Genomic DNA, 20,851 nt, shown 5'->3' on the forward strand with positions numbered 1-20,851 from the left:
AACAGATAAGAAATGTTACAGCACAACTCGAATCTGTTCAAGACGCTATACAGGAATGTCAAGCTAGTATTATTGAATTTGAAAAATGTGGTTCTAATTTATCAAAAATCACTGAAAATAAACCTACAAAATCAATTGTTTCACGACAAGATCTCTCAAGTAACAATCAGTCAAATAATATTCATGCATTATTCTCAAGCTGTACGTTAACTGAAGCACGGTTTCTGCTTAGCAAACTTTTTGACACAGCTGTCTCTCGTGGTCTACTAGCCAGTCGGTTGCAACAGAATGAAAACCAACTACGGGCTAATATGTTGGTCAAAGAACAGGAACGAGAACAAGAACTAGAAATGCTTAAGTTAGCAATTCAGCAATCTGGAGTATCATCAGATAATGTTGAAGCAATATTCTCTGGTAACGAGCGCTCAATCCGAAGGACAAATTCTTGCCCATATCATGGAACATCAAATGTCACAGGCTGTGAATGTTGTAGTTGTGCTGTATTATCGGCACCACTTTCCTCGGAAGATTCTTCAGACGGTATACAGAATGATGATAGCCAATGGCAAGAGGATTCAGTTAATTTCACTAACATTTCTCACCATATGTCCCACTCAATGTATGCGAATATAGAATTATCGAACTCATCAAAATGTGGTAAGATAAATAGTTTATTTCCCGCTGAGTTCATTGTTAACATATTAATGACTAAACATGTATGCATCTGTATTCATTATTTTCTGAAAAATAGCGCAGTTTTAAAGCATTTCATATTTTTATTGAATAGGTTTTCCTAGAAATCTTTCTACATTTTATTTACTCATTCAGACATAAAGGTTTTCATCAGTAATGAGTTGATGTCGTCCAATGCATATTATATGATATTGGATTCTACCGTTTTGATAGGGGATTCCTTGTGTAGTTTATGGTCAATATTATTTTTTCTTCAAGTAACACATCCCAACCATACCGAACTCTATTAACAACGTACAGCTTTTAGGAAACTGTCGTTACAGTTATTAACATCAATTCTTGTTCATCAGGATTGCTCACTTTCTCAAGAATTTCTTCGTCTGACTTTTCAGACACTAGTATCCTTCCAGGGGACTTCTTTACCATTTTAAAATACACAAATGACATACTTTATTCGGTAAAGACTGACATTATATAGTCTTCTGGTCTCCTTGAAGAATAATGAATGCATGTTTAGGATGCGTTTCTCCCTCCCAAATGCAGAATGTGGCTTCAGGTCTGGTCTGTGTCGTTGGTTATATTGGTCACAGAAAGTAAAGTTGTTAAGCGTATTGATCATTTTAATTATCTCTAAAGTTTCATCAACTATCGTAGGATTTTGGACCTTTGTTCTCCATATTGATAATTTTAATTGATTTGTAAACAGTCGTTGTTTTCCAGTTGATAAAGTTCTATTCCAATATAATTTATAATTTCAAATCACAGACTTGTTTTATCAATTAACATTTTACTTAATTGTTTATTTATGGTGAGAAATTTCTGTATACATTATACTGGTATTTCTTAAGAAAGTTTATGAGTTGTTCAATGTAACCGTAGTCCTTACTATGAATCAAATTTAACTGTTGAATAGATAAAATAAATTAACTGCGTCAAAAAAGATTGGACAGTTTTCAATGTCCATTTCCTAGTTTTGTACTGACAGTCAAGCCTTTCCGACATGATGATATTGTCGTACTGTCCAATAATACCCTAGCCATGCAATCCTCACTCAAGTAACTGACAATCAATGTTCGTTAGTACGGGAATGTGCTTTGCATCTTCTAAGGGAAAATTACTTTTACAAGACTTTGTGGTCGACGTACATTTAGAGATAACACTCTCCTCATCTAAATTTCCAAGGGTTGAACTTCTACCGGGAGGTTCACTTGTTGACTCAGAATATGCTGATGACATAGTTTTATTTGGTGAAGACGCTGACAAAATGCAGAGTCTTCTGACCACTCTAAGCAACAATGCGAGCATGTTCGGGATGCGATTCTCTCCCTCGAAATGCAAAATGTTGCTTCAGGATTGGGTTACATCGACACCCGAACTAGTGATAGGGAGTGAAGTAGTTGAGTGTGTCGACCGCTTCACTTATCTTGGAAGTCTCATCAACCCTTGCGGTCTGGTGTGTGACGAAATCTCAGCACCGATACAGAAGGCTCGACTAGCTTTTGCCAACATTCGTCATTTATGGAGTAGGCGAGATATCCGTCTATCAACCAAAGGACATGTTTACTGCTCAGCAGTTCGTTCCGTCCTACTTTATGGCAGTGAAACATGGCCGGCAAGAGTAGAGGATATTCGTAGGTTACTAGTATTTGATCATAGGTGTCTTCGAAACATTGCTCGTATATCCTGCGACCACCGGATAAGTAATGCAGTTGGTAGGAAACGGGTACTAGGTAAGGATGGCGAATCCATTGATGAAGTAGTGAAACTTCATCAGCTGAGATGGCTGGGACATGTGTTACGTATGCCCAACGACCGACTGCCTCTTTGTGTTCTCCCAAATTCTAATCTTCTGAATTCTTCATATCCCTTTTTTCCTCTTTCCAAATTTATTTCACTGGATTTTGCTCTTTAAATAACATCTCCAAACCCTAATCTTTCCGATTACTGCTTGTACTCTTGCTACCTCTACCACTACGGGATTTGAATCGACCACTGCATCTCTGTGCTAAGGTAGTGTGGCAACTCGAACTGATGTAAGTACGTACGAAGTTCTACGTTGTTACTGATTGACTGACTGACAAGACTGGAAAGATCTTGTATGTGCATTCCTTCTTGATAGGCGGCAGTAAGAAGTAATCAAGAAGTTCATGCATCTGCGTGGCTGCATAAGGGCTAGTTGTGGCGTGAGTGATGAGACCAATTAACATATAAGCATAGCTAGAGCAGCTTATATCAATCTGGGGCATCTTTAGTGCCTTCGTGATGTCAGTCTGTCTGTAAAATGTCGAATCTACAACGCTTCGGTGAGAGCACTTTTGCTGTATGCTTGTGAAACCTGACCTTTCCGATTTCAGGATGTTAAGCGACTCTCTCTGTTTGGACGTCGTTGTTCGTTGGATTCATGGCATTTGGCGAAAACACCATGTTTGTAATGTAGAGGCTCTGCTATGTGTGCTCGGACACAGTGACGGTAATTCATTCGGTTACCATCTTGAGATACTAACTTCGGTGGCTCGTAAATGTAGTACTAATATCTTCTCAGGGAATTTCACGTCGTTAGAGATTAGAGTGGAGGTGGTCAGTGTATGACATGGTGTCTTGGTATAAAAGAAAACTGTCCAGGACTAGCATTTATCGGTTCTCCAAAACTCCCTGGTTAGAGCCCTAGAGATAGTGCAATACAGTGACTTGAGGCGTTATCAGATGTGGCTTAGAATGGAAACTAGTATCAGTCCTGATGTGACTTTCTTTTACTTTGTTCATGTAAATGAGAGGAACTACTTTAACCGAAAAATCCCTATCTGGTTATATTTTTTCCTAAATGAACTGCTCTCATTATTACTCACTCACTGCTTTCACTTCACCTTTCTCTATTTCTTTACAATCTAATCTTTATTGTATGGCGCATACATATATTTTGGTGCTAATATTTTTATTCATACTAATAAAATATAAATAGTTTTCGAAATTCAATTTCTTTCTCTTATATTCAAATCCAGCTAAATAGTGTTTAATAACACCCATTTTCTTAGATCAAATATTCAGGTCAAATGATTTGTAGTTAAACTTTTCAACAAGGTGCTTCTGATTTTCTTTTCTTAACATTTTCGTCAGTGGAAATTTTTGAATGTATTTTGATTCATTTTTCATTTTAGATTTTTTAAAATTGTTATTGTATTTTATCCCGAAATATTGAAAGCATATATATATATATATATATATATATATATATATATATATATATATACCCTTTAGCCTAGATTACTCTGTGTGGTTATTCTAATATAAAGTTAATTCCAAGTTAAACTAGTCACATGACTACTGAAATTTTTGTTTACTTAAAATTTATAAAACATTGTCTTCACTATTTGGGTTACCTTGGTTTCAGTTTCAAAAGCAACAGAGGGGCCTGGCTCTAGTGGTAGTTACAGTGTCTCAGATAATAAGTAAGTTGTTATTATTATTAGTATTATATTGTCTTTATAACTTTCTTCGTTTTCAAAAACAATAATTTAGTATAAATTATATTCTAATCAATTTTCGTATTTCAATGTTTACAATTAATTGTCTTATTTTACCTAGTTATTTCTGTTTGGTGTTGATGAATATGAAGGTTTTGCATTATATCCAGTTTATTGATTTCTTGTTTGTCTACACGTTAATAAACCCCTCTATCGAGTCAGTTACACCCATATGTAGTATTATTTTATAATAAATAAAATGACCGTAAATCACTTGGAAAAACATTTATTTGTGATAAAAATACTTGTATTATGTGGTAAAGAATTAAATATCATATTCACCTTCAAATAATTTATATAAAATGGTGAAACAATTTGCGTGACTTCATTTGAATAGTCTAGCTGATGATGTGACTTTGTAATCATTGAATGTCAAAATTCCACATTGTCGTTTTAGTAAGCTAAAGTGACTACTGTTATATTTATTGTTCCATGTTCTTTGGGATATAACACTTTAAGTGGCTCACCCTAATCTGTGTCTCCATTACATGAATTGTATTTGCGGAACATTTATATTACCATTAACAGTGTACGCCACCAAATATGTCTGTATTCCCAACTCTACTTTAAGTTGATTATATTAAGCCATCTATAAAACAGGCGTTAACCTCTAATTTGATGGCAGGGTATTTCATTCAAATCAATGAGTCATAACTAAACAATAATAAGAAACAAAATTCAATGTACAAACCAGTCAGTTATCATTCATTCTTATCCTTTGAAGCAATACCAAACTGATACACACGTCAGAGTTTTTCTGTTTAGATTTTGTTGAACAAAAAAGTTACGGTTAGGCACCAAACGTGTACTACACTCGATATGCAACCGGCAGAAACATCATACTTGGTAAGAAGGATACTTGTTTGGCGGGTTGTCATTTACAATCACGTTATTAAGCTAACCAATGTCACAAGTCACGTGTTTCTCTTAATCTAATATATATATATATATATATATATATATATATATATATTTCAAAATTACAAAAATAAGATGTTTGCCAAGTGAGTTCCGGGTATCTAGCATCCCCAACACTTCTCACTTTTGATAGCGTACGTTCCTGGGGTCCATCTGCATCGTGACCGTTTGTCGCCATTGTCGAAGCAACCACCTACTAGAACGTGGATCGATATGTTTCTGTACTTCTTCTTGCACAGGAACGGTGGATAGATTGAAAGTATCCAACAGTATGTCGAGCGGGAGATTTATTTCTATGGGCGATCTGGGTCTAGCCGTTTTCGTAACTGGTTTCGGTGTCAAGTACACTTGTCTCTTCCCACTTCTAATTCGTACATGACTTAACCTAGCCCTCTGACCACATGTGCTTTCGTCCAGGGATCATGGCTTGATTCGACTTGAGTAGAGCCCTCTTAAAAATATCCACAAACCTTTCTGCTTGGTTTGTTCGTTCTTCTGGCTGCTCGAGGAGTATACCTTTCAATAATCTGAACCCAGTCTTCTCCCTATAGCTAACAGGGCTGGGACGCATCGAAAAAGTTGAGCTTGTATTGTTGTGTCGCTGATCCTTCGTTCCGTTAGCAGATTTTAAGTGATCTCGTAATCTTTCCAAATATACAGCCTTAATCAGTTGGGTTCTATCTGTCAAGCTAACACAGTTGATAGCAAAACTCAACTTTGACTGCTTAATTAATTAGTTATTTTTAGGTAACGTATGAACTGGCAAAATTACTTATTGGTTTGTACCGCCGTATCACATCATCATAGAGACAATAGAAATTAAGAGGACAAGAGGAAATAATTTCAGCTTAGATGCAAAGCTGAACATAAGTAATATAGTTCAAGAAGAATAAATTATGTCGAGAACTATGAAATAATACTAAATCCAAGATTTCTGAAGGATAGAAAGTCAATGCAACTAAACTATTTCAACCAATTTTAACTCATCAAGTACAGATCCATGTACTCTACTCCATGATACTATACAGCTGCCAGAACAGAAATAGGTGGTGCGAAACTTAAACCTGTGACCTGGTGGTTGAAAGTAAACCTCAGTGACCACTAAATCAAACACTTACAAATCTTCAATACCTTTTTCGGACCGTTCTACACAACGTATCAAATCATAGTGATTACACACGGAGTCCCAGCTAAGCAGTCTGCATTTACTGACACTGCTCATACCAACTTTCAATGATTCTGTAAACTAATATCGTATATATTCAAAGTAATATTGACCTAATATTTCAGATTTTTGTAGTACACTTATAATTAGGTACTGTTTATTTCAGTTTAATCGATGATTTTCATAGATTAGGCTCACTAGGTTATTGTTATTAAGTGGTGGAAACTTCATGAAGTTTTAATGAATCATTGACTTTTGTGCCAAGCTGTAAACTACACACAGGGTTTATAATCCTGTCTCACGATAAATACGGGAGTGGATAAATAGTTATCTGTTTGGGAGACTATAGAAACTTCGATAAGCTCTTACATTGCAATACACAATCACTTGACTCGTAATTTAATTTAGTTTTTAAACCATTGAGTCATACTTTCCTCAAGTATTTTAGATATCAATTGTCATTCGATAAAAGATTATATAACGCGTTTGAGAGTCAATATTTTTAGAGAATAAAAACTGTATTTTCCACTTTCAATTTTTATGAAATGTACACTCATTGTGTTTAGATGATTTTACTAGTATTTACTCTGTGCATTAAATTTATGCAATATCTAGTTCAATATTTGTGACATTTCGTAAGTTTTCTCTGGCAAATTACTCAATGTAAATTGTATTGTTATACTAATCCTTCGATCTTTCTTTTTCCTTCAGTGTCAACGGTAGTGGTTTTAGTCAGGGAATAATTAACAAAGTAAGTGTATATTGTGTCATTGGTGTTCTGTTGTTTACAGTACTTTGATATAATTTAACATTTTATGAAGTTCCTTATATCTTTTTCGTTGTCTGTATTTTCTGTCTCATTGACTTTAAAACTAAAAAATACTCACTTTTGAAGTATTTATAATTTTGGATTGAATATATCGACATACAATTAACTTTCATTTAAGTTGTAAGAGTTAGATGCCTCATAAAATTAACTGAATATTTAGTTCCTTATTTCAGGCTTAGGCAATTAATTGAATCAGGTGTATGAAAAATATTTGTTCAACAAAAGTTAAGAGCTATGTGATATATTAGCGCAATACATTTCGAACAATCTGGTCACACATACTTGTTAAGAGCATTTATATATAAAAATAAAAGGTCAACTAGACAGGAAACGGGGTAAGAGGAGATAAGGATAATGATAAGAGTAATAATAATAATAACAATAATAATAGTGTGAACACAATTTGAAACCTAATCATTCTGGATAATAAGTCAATATTACCAGGGTAGGTTTAAGGTAAAAACAAACTGTTTTTGAACACACAAAGGGGGTTTGAATTTTTGTATGGCTAAGGCTTCAATAAACCTTAGTATACGCCCTTTTACACTTTTATACAACATCACATAGTTCTGATAATCTTCGTCTTCTAATATCGTTATCGAAATTTATCAAAGGGACTAATTGTTTTAATAGTTAAGAGATTCTTGTACTCAAAGCACCAAGAAGACAATATTTCTATCATTGAGCTGTGTTGTTTCTGTAAACCTACTATTAAGATGTGTAAAAGTAATTTACCTTGTTAAAAATTAAGTGTTATCTGAAAACAACACATCTGAACAACAACCTTTCATCACTTCCTCCATTGAAATAATATTTTAGTTCCCAACAATCTTAGCTCATTAAAAACAGAACAAATTTAACTTGTATTACTTGGATTTTTAATTTGGTTTAACTGCGCGCGGATTGGTTCGTAAGAAGACACAAAAGTTCCCAGGTGGTCTAAAAATTCGCTCAAACTTAATAATATCATATAGTTGCAATAATGCATTCAAGTGCTGAATTACAAATATCTGAATGAAACGTACAGAACAAGTTTGTACATATTTGATCACTCCAACTCAAACAATAGGAGTTTTAATAATCTATAAAAGATTTCGGATGGTGTCTAGCAGTAAAGTTCTGGACGCATATTTCGTCCTACTTGGGACTCCATAGCTGGATATACTTGCATCCCAGAGATAATATTCACCCTGGGGCTCGGACCTGTTACGTTCTCTTCAAACGCCATTGTGTTATCCACTTAGCTACTGAGTCCAAATAGCAACTAACTTGTGCAATGGGGGTGAAGCTTAATTCATTTCATTGTTTGAATCTTCCGATCGGTGTTTAGGACTGCAATTGGTCAATCTCTTATTGCCATATGTACATGCTGTGCGGATTGCCTCGATATTGCTTTAGGTCACAAGCATTATAAGCAAAAATTGATGGTGGCTAGCAGAAGCGAACGGTACTGGGTTAAGATCCCGGAATGAACATCAACTCTGAAATATATAGATACATCCAGCTGACGAGTCTAAAACAGAACGAAACGCGCATCCAGAATTTCACTGCTAGCCACTATTCACCTTTGCTTAGAATGCTTGTGGCTTAAGGTAATACGTATAGTATGCACATATACCAATTAAAGGCTGATCACTTACAGTCGTAAATGTTATGATCTTGAATGTCTGACTTTTCTACCACATGATTTATCTACCAATCCGAGTACGACTTATACGAATCTTCACACTAGGCCAACCAATGACGTTCAACCGGTGTGGGCATTTTAGCGTCCTTATTGGTCCTATGTCCTCCGAGCCCTTCCACTTGAGTCCAGGACACAATACCAGCTTCCGAATATGAATCGAATCAGAGCAGATCAGACCAGATCGTTTATTTCAGACATACCCGGTCTATATATCAATCAGACAGACCACAACGTACCATAAAATAGGAAATAATATTTGTACACAAATAAGCCAAAAAGTGGCTGTGAATGAGGGGGACAGTAATTAATAGACTGAGCATAATTTAGGGACAGTAAATCGTACAATAATAAAATATAGGTCAAAATAAAGCTTATAATAAGAGGAATATAAATATACATAGTGTAATTGTTGAGTAGTTATACAATAAGGATATTTATAGAATATTAGTCCATGAAAAGTCCTTGGAAGTTACCTGTAATTTAATCTTCACCGGATATAACACTGAACATCTATGGGAATATTCAAACAACCAATACAAAGATGAATGTAAACGATTTTGTTTTCAATGACAGAATACTATGTGTCTAGCGTTTTCTTTCGCCCGTGTATTTGATGACAATTGTCCTATCGTTTTGAGAGATAACTCATTCTACATTCCCTCATTCACTTTTTTAAATGCTTTTTCCGTACTTAAAATAGTGCAAAGTTTTGTGATACGGTCCATTAATGAACTGATATTCCCATCGATCTATTTCAGGATGAATTACAAGGTTTATCATCTCTTATACTTGTTTTCACTTCTTCCCTGTCGTTTCTTAAAAGAAATTTAATTTTCCCGTTAAATTTCTTCCACTAAGGCCAGACGACGTGTACTACAAACTGAAGATGTTCTTGGTGTTTCATCGAATTCATTCTCAACAATCTCACAGTCGTCAATTTGTGATTCCATGCCTCCACCTAGTTCCACTTTACATCGGCGTCCTCGCACTGCCCACAGTTCATGTGTCCTACCGAATAATTCATCTACTGTTCGTCCTACTTGCCCCCTAAGTGCTGGTCAGTCACCTACAACTAAACGACGTGTAGCGACATCTGTCAATTTAAACTCTGGTGCATCAAACGCACAAATTGGTTCAACACGTACTAACATTTGTAATGGATCTAATACAATGTCAACCTCTCTCATTTTACCAAGTATTAACAATACTGATAGGTAACTTTTCCTTTTATTTTCATTTAATGTTAATTATCAACATTCATGATTTTCTTACAGTAAGAATTTCATTAACCGATTTTTTATTAACACTACTCATTGGTACATATCAAGTTCAATATTATATTCATCTATTTCCAAATAAAATTTTATTTAGAGTTTTGGTATAGTTATTTTGTTGTGTAAACATTTAATTGTTGTACCTTTCAAAGATGTAAGTTAATTACTTTCAAATACACACAAAATGTTATGTCCTTGGCTTATACGGTTATCGCAAAATACGATTGCCAGTTTAGATACGCTAACTTATACGACCAAACTAATGACGCATGCACCTGTGCGGTCAGCCTAGAGTTCCGATTGGGTTTTTTCCGCCTAGTCCTGTCTGTTAAGCCCGGAACACCGATCTTGCCCCCGCGATACGAACCATATATTTCAAGCATACTGGGTTTATATACAAACAAATCAGACCACATCAAACCGTAAAATAGAAAATAACATTTGTACAAGATCAAGCCAAAAGTAGCTGTGATTATGAGGAACTGTGACTAATAGATTGAGAATAACTTGAGAATAGTAAATTTGGTAACAGTAACCAATAGGTCAATTAAGAGCTTATGATAAGAGGAATATATACTTAGTTTAGTAGTTCATTAGCAATTATACAATAAAAAGATATATGTAAAGTGTTAGTTCAGAAATAGATCCCAACAGTTACCATTTATTATTCTCATCCAGATATAACAAAAATTGTCTTAATTTTAAAAAAAATAATAATTAACTATTGATTTGAAATTATTGTAAATTCCGAATCATTTATTAAAACTAATGATGTCATACACAGTTTCACTTTAAATTTCTATTTTCATTCACTACAGCATGTCAACTGAAATTAATGATCCGATCAGTCCACCAAATAATAAAGTAATTTCAGTAGGTTCTTCTACTGCAGTCAATGATGTATTTAATCGACTAACTAGTGGAATGTCAAATTCACCAAATCCAAGCAGGTGACTACGATTTATAAAATTTATTATTTAATATTAATTATCTTCAGCTATTGTTTTATTTCTATTTTCTTACCTTTGTTTTATATTATGTACATTTAAAGATATCATTTTATGATAGTTATTCTGTTTAGTTATGTGACTTATTCAACTACTAAATTAGTCCAATTTAGTTAACTACTAAATAAATTACTGACTAGGATATATGAGAGTCATGAAGTGTGTGATATAATGCTAGTTCAAGAGCGACCGTCAAACTCATATGTCAATAAAAAAAATAAAACATTGAACATGTCCTGCTTAATAGTATTTCTCAATCGTCAATTCTCATCCTGGATACATGCTAAGAAACTGAATTCCACAAAATTATCTGTGTACACAAAAAAATAACGACAAGTATTTTGCCAAAAATTGAGGGTATTTTCAAGGTTGATAAGATATGTCTTAAATTTTGTTAAATAACTTTTATGGCCACGACCCCCCCACACACACACACCATATTCTTTGCACAGGCTATTATCAAGATCTAATATTGTCTTTTGTGCAACTGTAATACAAAGTAAGATTTATGCCAAAATAACAAAAGTGTCCATTTTTGATATACATATGTTTATCTATTGATTAAGTGAAATATCATATACAAATCAAAATTACTATAGAAATTTGCAAACAAAAATCACATAGAAACTAATATTGACTTTGAATATTTGTTTACTAATAACGGCAGTTGCTTTTAAGTGTATTAACGATAGAAAATTATTTGTTTGTTTCTTTTTTTATAAAAACATTAATTTCATTTTCCCTTAAACTTTTTGTACTATTATGTAATGTTTGTGCTAGATTAAGGGATTACTAATAAAAAGGTAAACAAGTCAGTTATAACAACTTAAATGTGTTGTCTCGACTAATTTCATCAAGATTTATCTAAGTACATGATTGTTTGACTAACTTTTTTTAACACCTACCAACTATTTAATGCACGGTTCTTTTTTAATATTCGCCTTAATAAGTATGTGTAAGTCTGAATGGTACTATAGTATAGTGACTGTTATTTTTACTTTGAGCACACATTCATGTTTTTGAGTACCGTTATGAATCGTCTTATTACGACCCAGCTATTCATATTGCTTAGTATTCTTAAACACTACTTAACTCGGCAAGTTTCCAAATCAGAACACAGTTGAACAAGAAAGTAATTATATTTCCAAATAACAAGGGTAGACGGAAGTAGGAGTCACAATCAAAAAACGTTTGCATATTTATAATTTTTACATAAGAAGGTTCCAAATTCTTCTCCAAGTATCCACTAGCTCTGATTGGTTACGAAATGGACAATCAGCATGCCCCAACACAATCCTGTACGGAACATGCTTTAACTCGATCTATATCCCGCTAACACGTACTATACAAAAATTTCTGTACAGAAATGTAATATTTATCGAAGTTCACAAAAATCAACCTATATATGATAAGTAGGCATAAAGAGAAAATACGGCTCTTTAAACAGATTCCAATTTTTTTGTGATTTCTATTGTGTGTTTGATTTTATCAACTGCCATTCCCCTTTATTTGTTTATTTTATATTGTGTAACTCTTTTCTCATTTCGTTTTTGTTGTCGTGTCCTATCGAAATTTGTTTTATTAATAGGTAAACAAATATTTACAAGATTTTTTCTAAAGTTAATATCCAAGGGTGAATATAACTTTAACCATCAAAATACCCAACTGATATAATTAATCTACGTTGTTTGCAGTTATTAGAGCTTTCTTTTATTTTCGAGTTATCTCTCACTAATCAAATGTTTGCTCTAAACTTTATTTAATAACACTTTGTAAGCGAAAATATACCCAAAATAATTTTTGTTTAAACATTATGCTGTTAAGTTCAAATAAAAACTATTCAGTCATAGGAATCTCTAAATAAAATTAACTTTACTGCTCTTAATATAAAAATTGGCTTTATTTCTACTGATAAAAGCTACTTTTTTTTCTGACTTTTCAGAGGTTCTATACAACCTTTGTCTAAAATAAATCCAATTTTGGTATCCAGCGGCACTAACATGAATTCAATATCAAGTTATAATGCGTCCAATCAATCTTATCAATTAGCACCTTCATCAGCTAGTCATTGTTCGACCAATTTAACTGTCTCAATTAATAGTTCATCTGGAAACTCTTCGAATCAACCTCTGGCAGCATTTTTCACCTCATGTTCTACTTCTCAATTAATGCATTCATCTAATGGTACTTCTTGTCATGTTTCTGCTCATGTGAATGCTACAGGTCCATCTATAGTTCATCAGTCTGTTGGTTTCGCTCCACCGATTGAATGTACTCACATAGCTAAAGGTCATTCGAACGCCGTTCTCGATATTGATGTAATTCATGAAGTTATGATAACTGGTAGTAAAGGTAATTCATTTCCCATACTTGAATATTGCTAAGCTCAGTGTATAACTATTTAATCATTAATTATTTAGATTTACTTATGCGTTTCTGTTCTAAATATATTAGTAATTAAGTTTTATACACACCTTCCTTAAATCAATGTTTGTGTATTTTAATGATTTTGTCAGACTATTTTTTAAACAGTATGTAAGTATTTTTTTTCTTGACCAGGATCTATGTATAAAGCTTGACATATATGTCAGTTTGTAATTTGGAGCCCACCTTGTCACACTACATCGTCACAACAAAACGATTAGCTATAGAATCGAAGTAACAGTAGTATGATTTATAATAATAATTAGAAACTAAACTTGGAGAATGAGGTTCGAAAATGAGGAATGTATGAAAAAATGTTCAAACCAAAGATCTAAAAGAAAAAAGTGAATTCATCTAGGCCACTACATATGATTCTGACGGATGTCATCTAGTGTTCCCGTCTACCGAGCGTGGTTATCTCACGGATTTTAAACAAATGGTTTGGACCGACCTTCACGGCTTAATCCGACAGTTAATGACGTCATGAATTGATCTCATATTTTGGTTTGATCCCTCCCTCACCAAGGACTTTCCTACCTACTGTTGTTTAAGTAACTGAATATTGTCTTCAATCTTCTTACTGTCCTAAATCTACGTCAGGGAACTTAGGGAAACGTGTTTTATTATTATCTAACATAATAATTGTGCATCCCAATATTATTCTTCCTTAGATCGTACTGCGAAAATTTGGGATTTAGCTACTATGGAAGAAGTGGATACATTACATGATCATCCGAATAATGTGACTAAAGTTAGAATGTGTCCATCATCAAATTTGATTTTTACTGTTTGTTCTTACTTCATTAAAGTTTGGGATCGTCGTGATGTACGCCGATGTATTCGTACCCTGTTGTAAGTTGTAATTTACTCTTTGGTTTGAAGGTAATATGTGTGTATACCTAAATTAAATCATTTTTCTTCCAGATGTATACTATAAACATTGATTTCATTCAGTTAAGATCAAATCGCTAAATGAAATGTTAATGACATACTTGTTTTAATCCGAAATAAATATTCAAGATAAATATCTCGGTCAATAATTAACTAATTTGTAAATTGAATCATGAACTGTGGGAGTAATTATTTTCTTATTTTTTTAATTCGTTAAGCGAATTAGTGAGTAGTTTCTCTGTTTTCACTTCTATATTCTTAACATCAGTGAGTTTTCGGAATTTAGTCGGATCATTCCACATTGACTTCATTTTATCAATGTAATCTGTTTTGTTCATTAGAGTTAGCTCCCCTCATTTGTTTGGTTTGCTTATAATCGGAGTGTTATTTTCTGTAAGTTTATGTAAAACAATTCGATTTCATTTGGTATATTTACCATTTGTTGGCAGATGACAACCAGTGTGATCTTAAATTTATTAAGTTCCTCGAATGAGGCCGGGACAAAATCTGTTTGTGAAAATAAACTATCAAACCGCACATTGGTATCTGGTTGATTTATTCTATTTCCATTCACAGAATCTAGGGCCGAGCGATAAAGCCTCTTACTGCACTATATCTAACATAACACTGAAAAATTACGAACTTACTTGTGTAGTTAAGTCTGCAAACATGAAAGCAGAAAGGCTACTGACTGATTCGCTTGAAGATTTTAAAATTGTTTGTTGCTACCTTAAATATGATTACAATCACTCGTAATAATAATAATAATAATAATAATAATAATAATAATAATAATTATTATTATTATTATTATTATTATTATTATTAAGATCATGAACCAATAAATGTTAGACCACTATCGGAAATCTCGAAGCACTGGACGGCCGTGGGACTACTTAGAGGTACGTATCCATGATGCAGTACGCGGGACTTGAACCCTGGACTTTCGGTCTCGCACGAACACTTAACCTTTAGATCATTGAGCCGGGATCCATCGGTGTTATTATCCAACTTCAATCAATCCACGTCATCGCACTCACATCTTCCATTGTTCTGAATGAATGGCGACCTCACACCCAGCACGGTTTAACTCCACTTGTCACTGCTTCTCACTAGGACTCCGAGAATTACCTCTCAAAGCTAGATATTAGTGAGCATAAGCCTTCACTGATTATTATTATCCGATACTTCTTTATTTCTTATTACCGAAGTACTGTAAAATTAAAATTAAGTGTTTTTACTTCCCTTAATATTTGTGAACATTAAATTTCAGCCAAAATCATTGATAAATTAAGAATACACTTCATTCCATGATGGATATTATTCGCATTCAAATAAATAAATAATCACTTTATTTGTATTCACCAAGATTTGTTAGTAAAAAAAAACATTTCAATGAAATATCAGTAAGCCCAAAGTATTATGTAAATAGTAAAGAAGTCAACTCGAATGTAATTGCTTACAAAGCTAGAAAGTACTAACATAGTTTGTTGCACTTTCTTTCTTGTCCATTCTTTCATTTGCATTTTGTGTGTATCTGATACAATTCAGTAATCTCTTAAATTACAGTATTATTATTGAACACGTCTGTTGTTGGTGTACTAATCGTAATGTAGCACTTATCAGATGAAAGCGTATCGGTTTTTGTTGAAACAGTCTTTAATTTTCTTTAAATTCTTCTGTCTTCAGAAGATCCAGAAATATTTCTTGTGATATTCGACACTTAATCACTTTCTCTTAGTGAAAATAAAATTACTATCATGTTTCTGGCAGTATTGAACGCGTACATGTTATTTCATCTCTTGAACAAAATTGAATTATTTCTGTATTACTGCCATTTATCTGTCTATGTTGAAATTCAATATTTTGTTTCATTGTGAATGAAACATTCATTTATTTGTTAGTGTGTTTTAAAGATTACAATTGTTGTTCTTTTTCTAGTAATGAAGTACATGACAATGTTTTTCAAAATATATTTGTGATACGTTTCTCATTTATATACAGAATTTAAAACAATAATCATTTGCAAGCTAAACACGAAGATAATGAATGAATCGTAACAGCTACATTATCAAATTATTTATACAATAATGGATTCACTTTCATGATATGATGGTGTTAGCAAAAAAACTGTGCTGACTGTTGAAATGGATAAAAGAAAATTCTGCTTTTATGAGAATGATGTATTTTTAAACGTTTGGGTATATGTAGTTTTCGGGGCATTCACCTTTTAGCCATTGGGTTGGAGCCCCGTGTAATTAAGCTAAGACAATAAAATATTATTTTCAACTTGTTCAGTAATGTGTCATTCAGTCTTTTTATTTAACCTTGACTATAGTTTATTTTCTTACAAAATGACTATAATCAACTGTTTATCCATGATAAATAATATATCCTTTGCTATTTCTTTTAAGATCGAGTGGCCTTAGTCAGGAAGGTTCTTTAGAAACGAAGGTTATGCGTCGTCAAAATATTTGTCCACCTGGCGAAACAAACATTATGGATATTACCCTTGGCGGATCTAATCCATCATTAAATCATCTAATGTTTTCAGCAACTGCCAATTCTGTAAAATTGTGGGATTTAAGACGATTTTATTGTGTAGGAAAACTACATGGTAGTCATCAGGCCCCTGTAATGGTATTGGCTGCTGCTCAAACTCCATGTAATTCTCCAACCGCTGATTCAGAACCTAGATTAACCGTAGTTACTGGTTCAAAAGTGAGTTGTATGTTTTTGCTTTTGGGTTTGATTTGATATGTAGTTTTTATTTGATATTACTCTGTCACCAAGCTATGAGGGAATATCTTTAGTTCAAGTTGCACACCACAATATCACGTGAATGAAATATCCCTACAAATGGAGAATAGTTTGATTAATTAGACCATCCTGTTCAGAGAAAGCACAACACCAAAAAGTAACATCTAAAAGATAGTACATCTTAAAGATTACGAGAACTGTTAGCACATATGAACCATTGCAATCAAGTCTGTACCTATCCCTTCCCTTAGATCTCTAACTGCTGTTTTCTGGGTTGTAAAAATAGCTTTGAAAACTCCATACCAGCTCTGGAAAACCTTATAGTTGAGTTGACTCATCATTTGATTTCCTACAACGCAATCCTAATCCGATCAGTACTGAATTTTAATGTAAACTGTAACTAGAAACATGTGTTACTTAATTTAAGTCACTTCAATCGACAGATACTCACAACTTTACCAATTAATTTGGGCTTTTGCCCGGAACTTTGCTATTGGCCTCAACCTCGATTATTAAGTGTTCCCGCAACACGTAGCTAATAGTTCGATTATACATCTAGCAACTGATCTACAACTTGTGGTTGTTCTACACATTCGACGGTTATGTTTCGTATTCAGCGGGCTACATTTTATTCTCGTTATATTCACTGATAATCTGATGTATATTATCGACATCACAACTGAAATACCTGAATGGTTCTCAAAAAACTGTCTGTATTCTTGTCAAATATTTCTTATTGATTGGTTTATTTAGGCTAATCTCAACTTCTCAAATGAAAAAGATTCATTTATCATTCTTAAATTTTGGTGAAGCAATTTACCTTAAAAGATTAACATTTGGCAAGCGAATTTTTTTTCGTTTTTCTGACTTTTATAACTGTTTTAAGTAAATACTGACTGTTTGATTTATGCTCGATTTCAGGATCATTACATAAAAGTGTTTGATGTTTCTTCAACGACATCTGGTTTGCTCACACCTACTCTGGATTTGGAACCACCACATTATGATGGAATAGAATCTCTAGTTATCCATGGGAATATTTTGTTTTCCGGTTCAAGAGATGCTGCAATTAAAAAGTGGAATTTAGCAAAAAATGGTCGCCAAGAAGTATTACTTGCACAAGCTCATAAAGATTGGATACAGGTAAGTGTTTTGTTTTGTTTCTTCTGACGAAAGTTTTCTCGATTATTTCCATATAATTATATTCATTTGATTTTACTTAGCTAGCCCTACTTAATCATATGTTGTGTTGAGGGATTTCGAATAACTTTTAGCAATGCTAATTTAGTCTTCCAATTGATAATTAGGTTATACTAGTCTCTATTGGTTCAACATAAAATGTTTGAATTAGTTTTTCTAACTAATTTCTTAATCTTGACTTCCTTTTTTAGGGTATGGGTATTACACACGATGGGACAAATCTTATTAGTGGTTGTCGTGGTGGTACACTTAAGCTTTGGAAAGTGGAAGATTGTACTTGCTTAGGAGAGATTAACAATGCACACGATGGGGCTATTAATTGTGTGAGAACATATAAAGATCGTGTATTCACTGCTGGCAAGTAAGTTTTTCGTTTACTTTCTAATGATTGATTATGTCTTTTTTGTCACTTTTTGCATGCGTCTATATTAACTTGTTCTTGTTTGCTTTTCTTTATTTTAGTGATAGAGATATACGATTTTGGAAATTTATCAATTAATCTGGTCAAATTAGCTGGATTATGTTGTTAACCATGCGAAACACCAGGAGTTAAATTTCAACCAATACAACTTTTATTATTAGCTTGCTTGATTACATAATCATTCTCTGTGATATCTATCGTGGTCCAGAATCTTCTTCCTTTTAAATTACCGCTAGTGATATTTGGGAGAAAAAAAAGACAGATTATTAGGTGCTTCATAATATATGTGTGTGACTAAATGTCATTACTAACTCTGAATCATTCCCATCATATACATACATTATATACTTGTAAAAATCTATGTAAATAATTGTTTTTGTGAATGTGCATTTTATTCTAAATTAACTAATTAATTATTTAATTAATCAACAAAGAATACCGATGCATTTAATCGAGAAATTATTCTTTAAATAATTAAATTATTATTATTATCATTATTTGGTTTTTCCTTTTCCTTATATGACAATTATATCCGATCATATAATAATAATAATAATAATAATAATAATAATAATAATAATAATCACTATTCTGTGCATCTGTGCGGGAATCACATTTATTTTGCCTTTTAAATTAAGATTTAGAACATAGCGGATACTTATATATATTCTTCCTTCTACACACATACACAATGTAGTTATCATCACATTTTCCAGAAATAGTTGTTCTGTGTATTCCTCTTCATTGTTTCACATTGACATTTATTATTTTCACGGCTATTATTATTGGCTCTGGCTACGCTTTATGTATCTCTAATTTTCATTCACTTGTCGTACACTTTGAGTTTGTTTGCCCTCGATATAAAATATAAATATCTATATGTATATTGAGTTGAACTAATTTCTTTTTAGTTCCCTTATGTGGTCCATTCATTCTCTATTTATTTTTAAAATATATACCCATATATCACTTTATCTAACATAACATGTCATCCGCGATTTTGTTGTCCTCTTTTTATGTATCACATGAGATATCTATTCGATACATACTATCTCAAGTTTTATCCATAATGCTTTTTTTTCTCAATAAGAGTTCTTGGGGGGTTCCTTAGTCGTAAGTTAATGTAATGAGGGGCATGAAAATTACTTCTGGTGAACACAGTCAAACAGTTGTTGTCCGTAATGTCTTAAAATAACGAGTAGTTTGTTTTACTACTCACTAATAGTAAGTAAGGCAAGGAAATTCATGAGAAATACTTCGGAAATTAAAGTTACCAAATTGTATAGTTATGACCTGCAATTTAACTCGTCTTGAGCCAGTTTCCATACTGAAGAAAATTTATTCATGTTGGTTAACTTCAAACCGAGTAAAATTATCTAGTATTTATATAGCCCGACAAGCTCTCAAAGATGTTTATAAGTACCTATCTTACAAACGATACCTGTACACAGGGTATGTATAGACTAACTACAGTTTCGTGCTTATGGTTTCCTATTTGGTTAGATGCTTTTAGCATATTCAGAACATCTCGTATCAAAATTTTTAATTCGGATTATTCTTACTATTGTATCCACTTGGTTCACATTAGTTTCCCATTCTAGGTTAGGTCACACCGTGGAATATCGTTTCTCCGAACTTACTGCTTCTAATCGAACTGTATTTCATATGGATGTTAGTGTAAATGTTTCTGAGAAATTAAAGAACTTCGGAATCTCGACTTTTGGTTCGAAGCTCTCTTAAAAAAGGTTACATGTATTTGTCGAAGAATTGAGATAGCTACTTATTATGAGACGTCAAATAAAACCTTTAAATGTAATCGATTCATTGATCCGATCCACTTTTCATCTTCTAGGATGACCATGAAACCCAGTGTGCTCACTTTCTAACAAATGTTTGATGCTAACGGGAATCCATTGCCGTCCTATCTAGTCCGTAATCGGAACTTCATTTAGTGAGGTTCCCCTGATAACTTTTATTTTTTAGTAATTTCTAAAGTGAAACCACTAACTGTTTTCAGTTCTATCGTTTTTCTTGGCAATCTATCAAGCGTTTCCATTGGTT

General features: G+C 33.1%; 1 protein-coding gene across 1 annotated transcript in view; it reads left to right on the plus strand.

Moving 5' to 3' along the window:
* KIF21B (Kinesin-like protein kif21b) overlaps window positions 1-19,858 on the plus strand; it is a 47,560-nt gene extending 27,702 nt beyond the window's left edge. The window contains exons 16-26 of the mRNA XM_051219355.1: window positions 6-657; window positions 4,082-4,139; window positions 7,009-7,048; window positions 9,672-10,027; window positions 10,906-11,037; window positions 13,037-13,446; window positions 14,190-14,370; window positions 16,824-17,130; window positions 18,091-18,312; window positions 18,561-18,730; window positions 18,832-19,858. Of these exons, the coding sequence (XP_051066716.1) occupies window positions 6-657; window positions 4,082-4,139; window positions 7,009-7,048; window positions 9,672-10,027; window positions 10,906-11,037; window positions 13,037-13,446; window positions 14,190-14,370; window positions 16,824-17,130; window positions 18,091-18,312; window positions 18,561-18,730; window positions 18,832-18,868 (2,565 nt within the window). The 3' untranslated portion in view covers window positions 18,869-19,858. The remainder of the gene's footprint in view (window positions 1-5; window positions 658-4,081; window positions 4,140-7,008; window positions 7,049-9,671; window positions 10,028-10,905; window positions 11,038-13,036; window positions 13,447-14,189; window positions 14,371-16,823; window positions 17,131-18,090; window positions 18,313-18,560; window positions 18,731-18,831) is intronic.
* The last annotated feature ends 993 nt before the right edge of the window (window positions 19,859-20,851 follow it).

This window comes from Schistosoma haematobium, chromosome 4, assembly GCF_000699445.3.
Source record: "Schistosoma haematobium chromosome 4, whole genome shotgun sequence".
NCBI classification, from domain to species: Eukaryota; Metazoa; Platyhelminthes; class Trematoda; order Strigeidida; family Schistosomatidae; genus Schistosoma; species Schistosoma haematobium.